The sequence below is a fragment of the Lontra canadensis genome, unplaced genomic scaffold (assembly GCF_010015895.1).
Source record: "Lontra canadensis isolate GAN:19392208 unplaced genomic scaffold, GSC_riverotter_1.0 scaffold25, whole genome shotgun sequence".
NCBI classification, from domain to species: domain Eukaryota; kingdom Metazoa; phylum Chordata; class Mammalia; order Carnivora; family Mustelidae; genus Lontra; species Lontra canadensis.
Window position 1 is genome coordinate 20,133,984 of NW_022631019.1, and position 12,033 is coordinate 20,146,016.

General features: G+C 40.6%; 1 protein-coding gene and 1 pseudogene across 1 annotated transcript in view; one reads left to right on the plus strand and one right to left on the minus strand.

The window, feature by feature from the left end:
• The window catches only part of STX12 (syntaxin 12), a 43,731-nt gene that overhangs the window by 3,055 nt on the left and 28,643 nt on the right, over nucleotides 1-12,033 (plus strand). The window contains exon 2 of the mRNA XM_032863897.1: nucleotides 11,647-11,716. Within this exon, the coding sequence (XP_032719788.1) occupies nucleotides 11,647-11,716 (70 nt within the window). The remainder of the gene's footprint in view (nucleotides 1-11,646; nucleotides 11,717-12,033) is intronic.
• On the minus strand, nucleotides 11,119-11,196 carry LOC116871401 (annotated as a pseudogene).

The window sequence follows — 12,033 nt, forward strand, 5'->3', positions numbered from 1 at the left end:
TTTTAAAGATTTTATTTATTTATTTGACAGACAGAGATCACAAGTAGACAGAGAGGCAGGCAGAGAGAGAGAGAGGGAAGCAGGCTCCCTGCTGAGCAGAGAGCCCGATGCGGGACTCGATCCCAGGACCCTGAGATCATGACCTGAGCCGAAGGCAGCGGCTTAACCCACTGAGCCACCCAGGCGCCCCTGAAAGTTTATTTTTAAGTAATCTGTACACCTGATAGGGGGCTTGAACTCACAACCCTGAGATCAAGAGCTGTGTGTTTTACCAACTGAGTCAGCCAGGTGCCCCCTCTAGGGTGTTCAAAGAATAGCAAGGAAGCTAGTGTGGCTAGACTGCAGTTAAAGACAGGGAGCATAGTAAGAAAAGAAGTCAGGGAGGTAGCCAGGGGTCATATCATTTAGGGTCTTGATGCTTACTAAATGGTACATTTGAATGAATGAGGCTTTTCTACCATCTTTAGAGTCTTCCTGCCACATTCTCCCTATATACTATGTGGTAGCTGCCACATCTTAGGACCTTCGGTGGTGTCAGTTGGAATTCTTCCCTGAGGGTTGTTTGGTGAGGAATGAGGAATTTGCAATTAGCAGGGTTACACTGTTTCCACCGTGTTATCAGGTTAATGACTTTCCCCACATCTCTCCGAGAGCTGGTTGGTGGTCATACTAAGTATCCACTCTGAATGTGAGCTCACAGACATATACCTGCATGGAGTATGTATCCGTTGAGAATTTGAGAGGATAGTTGTTCTTTTTTTCCCAGCTGTTCAGCCACAGATGTGGGTTTGAAATTGCTGAGCGTATCAGCTGAAATACAGCAGGCCACCACTTGGGTTGTTACGGGTACAGCTAGGGTCGATTGCCTGGTACAAAAAGGGCTGTTATCAGTATGGGTGGGGTACAGAAGAAATGTACTTGACTCTGCCTATTACGGAGTGGGGGTCTGGGCAAGTATTACTGTGTCAGATGTAGGAAAAAAACTAATAGCCTCCAAGTTATCTCTGAAGAGATTAAAGAACAGCATTTCTCTTCTTTAATGTTGCTTATTTATTGCTATGTTTTTTTTTAACTAAAAAAAAAAGAAAGGGAGTTGAATTTTTAAAACCAATTATCATGAAGTCCCATAGGCTGTTTTTTCAAAGTTATTTTCACATTTGTGATTTGCTTTTTATTTCATTGCCATCTCTTAAATCTTCCTGATCTCAGCATCTGTATCACAGCAGCAAACTCTCAGTGTCTCTGTTTCCATTCTTACTCATCCTGATAACGCTCTCAGTAGTAGTATGTCTAAAATCCTGTTTTCATTATACCACTCACCTTCTCAAGAGCCTGCCGTGGCTCTCTCTTGTCTGCTGCATCACTTTCTACATTGTTTTCATTCTCTGTCATCTTCCCCCCCCCCAATATTTTATTTTTAGCCAATCTGTATGCCCAGTGAGGGGCTCAAACCTACAACCCTGAGATCCAAAGTCACACACTCTACCGCCTGAGCCAGCCAGGAGCCCCTTACTCTCTGCCATCTTAACCCAGATTAGCCCGATTGTCTCTACTTCTCTGCACCCTTTGCCACAGGCAGGCGGTTTTTCTTAACATCCTTAAACACTGGTTTTTGCTCCAAGTTTTTGCTCATTCTGTTCCTCCTTTAATATCTTTCACTAACTCACTAGCTATCTAAATTATACAAATCCTCTGAGCTGTGCTTCAATCATGCCCTTTGTAACTATCTAAGGTCTGTAGATAGTTGTGTATACACAATATGCATTGTGTAGATACAATGTGTAGATTTGATTTTGAAAGAAAGTCAGGTCAGAAAGAGCATGGGTTTTAGGGTCAGCAGTTCTGTGACTGAGTCCTTGCCCCTATATGTGCTGTTAACTTTGGGCAGGTCATTTCCCCTTTTTATCTATAACGCTATTTGTAAAATGAATAGAATTGTTTTTAAGATTTATTTGTGTATCAGAGAGGGAAAGAGAGAGCGCTAGCAAGTAGGTGAAGGAGAGAGGGAGAGAGAATCACAAGTAGAGTCCCTGCTGAGCGAGGAGCCCCATGTGGGGCTCGATCATGACCTGAGCCAAAATCAAGAGTTGGCCACTTAACTGCCTAAGCCACCCAGGTGCCCCATGAGTAGAATTATTAAAGTGGGGTGTTTGAAAGTAGAGTGACTGGCACATAGTAGACATTCAGTTAATGGTGATATTATTGTTTGAGTCTCTTGCCCTACTATGGTTGAGTAATTAGGTGAGTGGGCTCGGGAGTCAGACTATCTGGGTTTGAATCCTAATCTGCTTCTTACTACCTGTGTAAACAGACAGCTTTACCTCTGTAATTCTCAATTTCCTCATCTATAAAGTAGAGGTAAAAATAATATCTACTTCATAGGGTTTTGAGAATTAAATGATGTAATTGTGTAAAGTGCTTAAAACAGTGCCTGCAACATAGTAGATGTTTAAGAAATGTTGGTTATCCTTTTGTTGTTGTTTCTTTGAATTTGCAAGCACTTTTCATTCACAGTTTAGCACTTTTCCGGTATTCTTTAATTAATTTTTTTTTACCTTGTCATTCTGACCAGGGAGATTATTTTTCGTTTTCTGGGGCTAGAGTCCGCGTGCATTGTATGGTTAGTTCTCTTTAATTCCAGTGCCTGGCACAGCAATGGATATGTAGTTGGCATTCAGTATGTACTTAATTGATGTTATCATTGCTAAATATATTGTTCTTGGTCTTGAGTTTGATAATTATACCTATCCTTGATTGAATTCTTTTATGTGCCAGACACTGTTCTAAATTTAGCTGCATATTATCTCATTTTATCTGCTCAAAAACTGTATGAGAGTTCTCTTGTTACTCCCATTTTTTAGGTGAGGAAACTGAGGCACAGAGGAGTGAAGGCTTTTGTTCATGATCATAAAGCTAATTTGGATGCCTGGCTGGCTCAGTTGTTGGAGTATGCAACTCTTGATCGTGGCGTTGTGAGTTCAAGCCCACATTGGGTTTAGAGCTTACTAAAAAAGGATCATAAAGTTAAGAAGTGGTAGAACCAGGAAAAACACATAGGCAGTCTTAATTCAGAGTATGCTCTTCACCATTACATACGCTGTCACTGGTACAGTAAATGGAAGATTGTGCCTTTGATATTTAGTGCTCATGTTTAGTTTAGAGCCTTAATATTGTAATATAGTGACTACATTTTTCAAGTCAGGTCATTTTCATTGTAGCTATATGAAAACAGAATATAAACCTGATTTTCAGAGTAAGACACTGAGATAACTTCATTGTCATAATCACCCCATAGGCTAGCCTTTTCCCATTTGGAAATTTTCATTTGGTGTAAATAAAGTTTTTTTCCTTTGAAAAAGAAACACTGTGATGGTGGTTACTTTGATATGACTAGACTTCGATTTGGATTAAGGTTCATTTGGAGATTTGGGGGTGCCTCAGTGGCTTAGTCGATGATGCATCCAACTCTTGATTTCAGCTCAGGTCATGATCTCAGGATCCTGATTTTAGGGGTTGTGAGATCGAGCCCTGCATTAGGTTCTGTGCTCAGTGCAGAGTCTGCTTGAGATTCTCTCCCTCTATACTACCCGCCCCCCAATAAATAAATAAATAAATAAATAAAATCTTTAAAAATTTTTTTTAATTTAATTTTTTTCAGTGTTCCAAAGTTCATTGTTTATGCACCACACCCAGTGCTCCATGCAATATGTATCCTCCTTAATGTCTACCACCAGGATCACCCAATCCCCCACCAAATAAATAAATAAAATCTTAAAAAAAAAAAAAAGTTCATTTGGAGATTCAGATTCTACTTAAAGCTGGTATCAGCTAAAAGCACATAAAGAGTGTTCAATTTAGAGTAGTTCATAGTGTGGATATCAGCTGTAATGTACAACAAATTGATTTGTTTTGTAGTCTTAAAAGTTCTAGCCAGGACATGCTTTTAAAAATAAGAGGTCAATGATAGAAATTGAGGTCTAGTTTTAAAAATAACAAAATTGCTTACACAGAACTTAAGGACTTGTCTTTATATTTGGCCTAGTCATCTGGTTTCCAAGATTATGTAGCATTTCATAGACTCTTATTTTCATCCAAAATGTTGTAACAAGTCTGCCTAAGGTAAAATTTTTATTTACCAGAGTGCTTAGAAAAGGAGTTTTCTCACTAACCAAGTTGACCAGAAAATCCTTATAGTTCAACCCATTTTTATAAAAATCTTTCCAAAAAGTATCACTTTACTTCATTGTAGTATACTCCAGTGAAAATAACTGTGTATAGGAACATCCTATTCCTTTCTGGGCTTTAGGTTTACTAAGGGATAATATTCTTAGATATAAAATAGATGGGTCATTGAGTTACTATTTTTGAATAATCTCTGATGTTGGCGGTTATGGAGGGTAGTACACAAAAAATTCTGCTTCTTTGGATTCTAGTAAAGTAAGACACTACTGTCCTTACGATTTGAGTTTTGGGGTATTTGTTACCTGAGTCTTGCTGGAAACTTTTAGGAAAATATCTTAATATTCAGAAATTTAGTAGGAGTTGATGGAGACTTGGATTAATTCTGGTGCTTAGTTAGGAAATGACTCTGTAAATCTCCCTTCCCTTAACTTTTGTAATTGGCACCCCCACAAATTCAGGTAACCTCAACAAACAAAAGTCAGAAAAGTCTAGATGAAAAAAGTTCTCAGTTGAGAATACACGAAGAATAGCTGATTTTTAATAGATTTTTTTCCATGTCCTATAAAATACCCATTGCTCTCTAGGGTATTTGCTTATTTTTATTATTATTTTTTAAAGATTTTTTATTTTATGTATTTGACGGAGAGAGATCACAAGTAGGCAGAGAGGCAGGCAAAGAAAGAGGGGGAAGCAGGTTCCCTGCTGAGCAGGGAGCCTGATGCAGTGCTCGATCCCAGGACTCTGAGATCATGACCTGAGCCGAAGGCAGAGGCTTAAGCCACTGAGCCACCCAGGCGCCCCTCTAGGGTATTTAATACAAAAAATTTTTAAGTTTATTTTTTAGTTTATCTCTATACCCAGTGTGGGGACTGAACTCACAACCCTGAGTTCAAGAGTCACATGTTCAGAGTTTCTGGGTGGCTCAATAGGTTAAGGGTTCATTTTCAGCTCAGGTCGGGATCCCAGGGTCCTGGGATCTAGTCCAGCATCCCGCTCCCTGCTCAGCCGGGGGAGTCTGCTTCTCCCTTTTCCTCTGCCCCTCCCCTAACTTGTGCTTGCTCTTGCTCACTCTCTCTCTCAAATAAATAAATAAAATCTTAAAAAATAAAAAAGTCACATGCTCTTCCAACTGAGCCAGCCAGGTGCCCTGGGTATTTAATAAGTTTGGATAGATGATTATTGATACCTTGATACTTTGACATGTCTCTAGAGTTTCTAAGGAGGGTACTCTGTAAAGACAGTCAATAAGATGAGATCTGTTTCCTTAAACTTTTTGTAAGACCTGCCTTAATATGTCTTCCTATAGTCAACCAGCTATTTTCTGGAGGTGTATATGTGGGTGTTGCTTTGCAAATTCAGAAATGAGTAGAATATGGCCCCTGCCCTCCGGGTTGGGAGGACGGAGCACAGACTTCATCCACTCCCATTTGTACACAGGTGGAACCTCTCTAAACCAAACCCTGGCTTGCAAAACACACTCCTTGATTACACAGCATCATTCTGGGACTAGAGCTTATTTATTACCGTTTTAGCACCGAGCAGGATGGGAGGACTCAAAGAACATTTATTCCTCACATAGTTGTAAAGATTTAATGAGGAAAAAATAGTATAGATGGTAAGTATTGTAACAATAGTAAGCGCTCAGTATGTGTTAGTTAAACCTGATTATCACATACAATTGGTGAAAAGAGACCCCGCAACATGAAATGACTTGCTTGGCACCATGCATCAAGTTAGTGGTCAAGTGTGGCTTAGAGGTCAGGTCTCACTATTTCCAGCTCATGTTCTCTGATATCTTCTGCCTTAAAGAAAGTGTCATGATATAAAAGGGAGGTTAACTCAACCAACAATGACTTATGTACCCACTGGGTGCCTGGCACTTGGCTGGATTCTGGGGAGTACACAGGAATGTTCCCAAAGGTGGGAGGGAGTTGGGGAAGAGAGCAGGTTAGAGCAAGGACATCGGCCTACCTGGGCCAGAGAGCTATTGAGTTAGGGAGGTATCAGATAAGCGGGGTGGGGCTAAGTGGAACACTGGAATTGAGGCCTGCCCTTGTGTCACTCTATTCTGTTTCCTTTAAGCCTTAGCCTTTTGAGAAAACATAACGTGGCACAAAGAGTATAGCCATTGGAATTTGCCCTGGGTTTGAATTCCAGTTATTATGATAGATACTATGTGGCTCCCCATTTCATTCCAGTTTGAAGTTCTTGCTCTAGTTAAGAAGGCCCTATATGATCTGGCCTTTACCTCTTTGGCCACTTCTCTTACCCCTCTCTTGCTGCTCTACTGGAGCCTCATTGGCCTTCTCACTGTTCCTCCTTCACAAGAAGCACTTTGCCTCGGGGGTTCACTTCATACTCTGTTAGAAAGCTGCCCCACGCCCCCGCCCCCCAAAAAAAACCACAAGCAAGCAAGCTGCTTCCCCATGTCTTTGTATGGCTTGATCTTTCACTTCCTTTCTGTCTCTTCTCTGTGTCACCTTCTCAGAGAGGTTTTCTCTAACCACACTGTGGAAGCTAGTATACTCTCCCCACCCTGTCTTTCCAGCCCTTACCTGAATTTCTTTTTCTTTTTCATTTTTTAAAAGATTTTATTTATTTATTTGACAGAGAGAGAGCATAAGCAGAGGGAGCAGCAGACAGAGGCAGAGGGAGAGGGAGAAGCAGGCGTCCTGCTGGACAAGGAGCCTGATGTGGCACTGGATCCCAGGACGCTGGGATTATGACCTGAGCCGAAGGTAGACGTTTAATGGACTAAGCCACCCAGGCGCCGTTATTTATCTTTATAGTACTTAATCACCACCAGAGATACATGCTTACTGTCTGTCTCTTTTCTTTAAAATGTTAGCTTCTTGGGTGCCTGGGTGGCTCAGTTGGTTAAGCAACTGCCTTCAGCTCAGGTCATGATCCTGGAGTCCTAGGATCGAGTCCCACATTGGGCTCCCTACTTGGTGGGGAGTCTGCTTCTCCCACTCACCTCTCGCTTTTCATGCTTTCTCTCTCTCTCAAATAAATAATAAAATCTTTAAAATGTTAGCTTCTTAAGAGCATTTGTCTTCTAGAGCATAGGACATAAAGAGTAGGTACTCTGAATGAATGAATGAATGGATGAATGAATGAATGAGTGAACTAACGAATGAATTCTTTCTCAGTCATGAGCCTCAGTCTACCCATCTATAACACTGAGATAATAATGTTTATTTAAAGGGTTGTTGGGATCAAATAAAATCATGCTTATCAAGTATAAAGGAAGAATACTCCTGTTTTTCCTCTACTTCAATACTTCTGACACTAGATGTGTTGGTTTTCCACACACCAAACAATTCTGAGATTCTCCAAACACCAATTAGATATCCTGCAACTTAACCCAATTCTGACACTTCTGCCTGGAGTTAGTATCAGATGCCACAAGGTCTGAGTCCCATGTAACTATTCCCCTTCAGACACCAGTTGCATCCGGTTGTCACTTGTGCTTCTGACCATTGGACTCTAAATCAGAGATTCCCATGAACCACCCCTTGGGTTTGAGTAATTTGATGGAGCAGCTCACAGAATTCAGGAAAACATTTACTTATTACAATATCAATTTATTATAAGAGGACATAATTCAGGAACAGCCGGATGGAAGAGATGCCCAGGGCAAGGTATGTAAGAACTAGCTTGGACACCCTCCAACACCCTCCCCGTATATTCGCCTGTTGACCAACCGAGAAGCTCATCAAACGGTGTTCCCAAGTGTTTTTATAATGCTTAGTCTCGATCTGCAGCGCCTATCATCCCCGCCCCCTACCGCCATTTCCCTAAAGTCAGTGGGTGGGGCTGAAAGTTCCAGCGTAATCACTTGGTAGTTCTGGTGACTAGCTCCACCCAACCTAAGGCTGTCTAGTTCTACCTCACCCTAGGAGCATAAACTCAGTGTGCTCAGAAGGGGCACATTATGGGGTACCTAGATGGTTCAGTCCCTTAAGCAGCTGACTTTTCACGTTGGCTCAGGTGGTGATCTCAGGGTCTTGGGATGGAGCCCTGCACAGGGCTGTGCACTCAGTGAGGAGTCTACTCGAAGATCCTTCTTTCTCTCCCTCTGCCCCACCCCCTGGCGCTCTCTCTCTATCTCAAATAAATGAATAAATCTTAAAAAAAAAAAAAAAGGAATCTTTACGAATAACAAAAGACACCCCTATTACACACAAAATTTCAAGGGTTTTAGGTGCTTTGTGCCAGGAACCAGGGACAATGACCAAATATATATATATATATATATTTAAGATTTTATTTATTTATTTGACAGAGACACAGCAAGAGAGGAAACACAAGCAGGGGGAATGGGAGAGGGAGAAGCAGTAGGCTGCCTGCTGAGCAGGGATCCTGATGCAGGGATCGATCTCAGGACCACCTGAGCTCAAGGCAGATGCTTAACCAACTGAGCCACCCAGGCCCCCCCACAAATATATTTTTTATTATAGCATGTCAAGTACCTAGCCGCATGTCTGGCACATAATAAGTGCTCAATTAATGCTAATGTCAGCCCTTTTATAAATTATTTGTATGGCTAGCCAGCTGATAGCTCTGTTGGTATCCTGATTCTAATTTGACTGAGATAAGAGGGGAAATTCCACATGTTAGTAACGAAAAATTTATTCATGTCTTACAGAATGTTGTCTTAGCAAAATACATTAATTATAGTGCTTGCTTTTTCCTGTGGAACCATTAAGCTAAAAGTAACACTTAATAGGATAATTATTTTAGGAAAGTTGGTCAAAAGGCAAAATTTAAATCACTTGAACACTATATTTCCATTATAAAATTGAAGTTACATTTTTGCTAAACAAAACAAAAACATGGTCTCAAAGTAAGATAAAATCATAATTTGAAGTGCTACAAGTTTATATATTCTTGACTTTGGAATTTTTTGCTTCTAACACGCATGATATAGTGATTTTGGCTAGACAGAAATAACTTGTACATATTTCTAAGGACTAGATTGTTCATTTTCTGCTTATGAGTAGAGAGTCACCAGCAATCAATTAGATTTTGCTTCATCATTGTTTCTTATCAGACTTAGAGGCTATTAATTCATCTGTGTTTGTGTAAGGTAACTTGGTATTTAATAAACTTCAGCTTGCCTTTTTACTACTCTCTCTCTCTTTTTTTTTTTTTTTTTTTTAAGATTTGTGTATTTGTTTTAGAGAGAGAGCATGGGCGCGGGGCAGAGGGAGAGGGAAATAGAAGCAGATACCCCGCTGAGTTCAGAGCCGGTCTACAATCCTGGGACCCTAAGATCATGACCTGAGTCAAAATCAAAAGTTGGACTTTTAACTGGCTGAGCCACCCAGGTGCCCACTTCTTTGTTACTCTTGGTGACCAGATTAGGAGCAAGATTATGATTGACCCTCAAATTTTATTACTTTAAGGAACACCCTATCATAAGTTTGAATAAGTGAAGGTTTTTTTTCTTAGTGGACATGGAAGCACTGTATGTACGTTGTCCCTGTAATATATACAAATGATGATTGATTTCCTCCTCATCTTCCACTAAGCCAGTCATTTAGCAGTCTGATATCTCACAAGTGAAACTTTGGCATTAATGCTGAGAGAATAGGAAAGGCCTTCACAAAGGAGACTATGTTTTGGCTGGAAGAGTCATGTACCTATTGTGTCCTGTTATCTCTTGAAGTTCTGGTGAAACTTGAAGATAATCTTGTTTCCTCTGGTCAGGGAGTACTCTGTTATTATGTTCTGTACTCCAGCAACTTGGAATAGAAGACAGTAAATGCTCTTCAGAAGCAAGCAAGCAGGGGTGCCTGGGTAGTGCAGTCAGTTGAGCATCTGACTTGGTTTTGGCTCAGGTCATGATCTCAGGGATGTGAGATCGAGCTCAGCATCAAGCCCCATGTCAGGCTCTGGGCTCTGCATTCCTCAGAGTCTGCTTGGAATTCTCTCACCCTCTCCCTCTGCTCCCCTCCACCCCCTCCATCATTGCACACGTTCTCTCTCTCAAATAAATAAATCTTAAAAGAAAAAAAGCAAACAACAACAAAAAAGAAATACAAGAAAATTCCAACCTCTACAAATGAATGAATGAATGAATCTAACTCCTTCATCCTCCCCACCAGTCAGGAGAAGAACAGAAAGCAGGACACAAAAGAAATCAAAAGGTCAACAGCACTTCAAAAAACCCACCCCAAGCCCAAAAATATTTAGAATAAGAGAAAAAAAAAAAAAAAGAAATCAGGGCTCTATTTCTGGTGCACAAATCGGTGAGGTCCAGGGCTACTCACATTCCCAGGCAAGCTGATGTTGGAGTGTTTTTCCTTATAGGTAGATGATCAGTTTCTCTGGACCTCTGCTTTCCTAGTCCAGGGCTAGAGGCCTAAATATCTAGAATTCAAACATGACCGTCTTAGCAAAATATCTAGGATGTTATCTGAACAAAACCATATATTTGACTGTAGACAACATAGTTTAAAGGACATAGGCTTGGGAGTACAATGTATCTGGGATTGAATTTTTTGCCCTGTTACTTAACCATTGTGTACCCTTGCATAATTAACTTATATCAATTTAACTTATATAACTTAGCTAAATATATTTCCTCATCGGCAAGATGAAGATACCTACTTTAGACCGTTGCTGTGAAAATTAATAAAATAATGTATATGGAACTCCTAATATAAAAGCTCCTGGCACATGGAGGTGCTCCGTCAGTGGTAATTTATTATTTTTATTTTTTCTCTCTCTCTTTTTTTTAAAAGATTTTATGTATTTATTTGACAGACAGAGATCATAAGTAGGCAGAGAGGCAGGCAGAGAGCGAGAGAGAGGAGGAAGCAGGCTCCCCGCTAAGCAGAGAGCCCAATGTGGGGCTTGATCCCAGGACCCTGGGATCATGACCTGAGCTGAAGGCAGAGGCTTTAACCCACTGAGCCACCCAGGCGCCCCTATTATTTTTTCAATTAGCAGTAATCGCACCTTGGATAAACCTCATTGGCTACGATACTGCCACTGCACAAAGCTTATTATAATTAATTTTTAATGGTAATTTATTATTAACAACAAATGTACATTGTCTTTCCAAAAATGTTTGCTATAAAAAATTATTGTGAAAAGAAAAATTATTGTGTATTATGAATTTAAATTTTAATTGTTGCAAGTTGATATTTGGTAGTAAGGCCCTTGCAAAGGTGTTGAAATTTTAAACCAGCACCATGGGAAATCTGGAAAATTTTGGAAGTTCTTTGGGAAGGATGAACAAAACTGCCACCCTCTACTTGTTGACATAGTTATCTATAGGAGAAAGGTGAACCTCATGATTAGTTTTAGAAGGAATAGACATGCCGAAGTTTCGATCATAGCATGCTTTCTGTTAGTTGCATGAACTTATTCAGGATGTGGACAGAGCGACCAGTGATCTGAGAAGTAGGATGCTCATGATGAATGTATTTTTCTTTCCCCCCCACTCCCCAGCTGCTCAGATAAAGAATTTGATGAGCCAACTAGGAACTAAGCAGGACTCAAGCAAGCTACAGGAAAATCTGTGAGTAGCTTCCTAATGTGGTTGGGTTCTGTGAGGCCCTGTGAGAACCCTTTTGAGGACACACCCACTGTCCTTGCTGCGTGGCAGCTTAGGTTTCCAGGAAAGCCTGTGGAGTCAGCATGACAGGCAGTGGGATACGAAGTAATGGCTGGATCTAGAGGAGGGACATGAAAATATATTCATGGGTTGTGATCTCTGCTGCCTTTCAAAATCCTTGAACACAGATTCTTTCTTCCCTTGGGCTGTTTAGCAGAACCCACTGAGGAAGTAGGGAAGCGAACTTTGACCACTATTAATCTGTAGTCTGCCAAAATGAG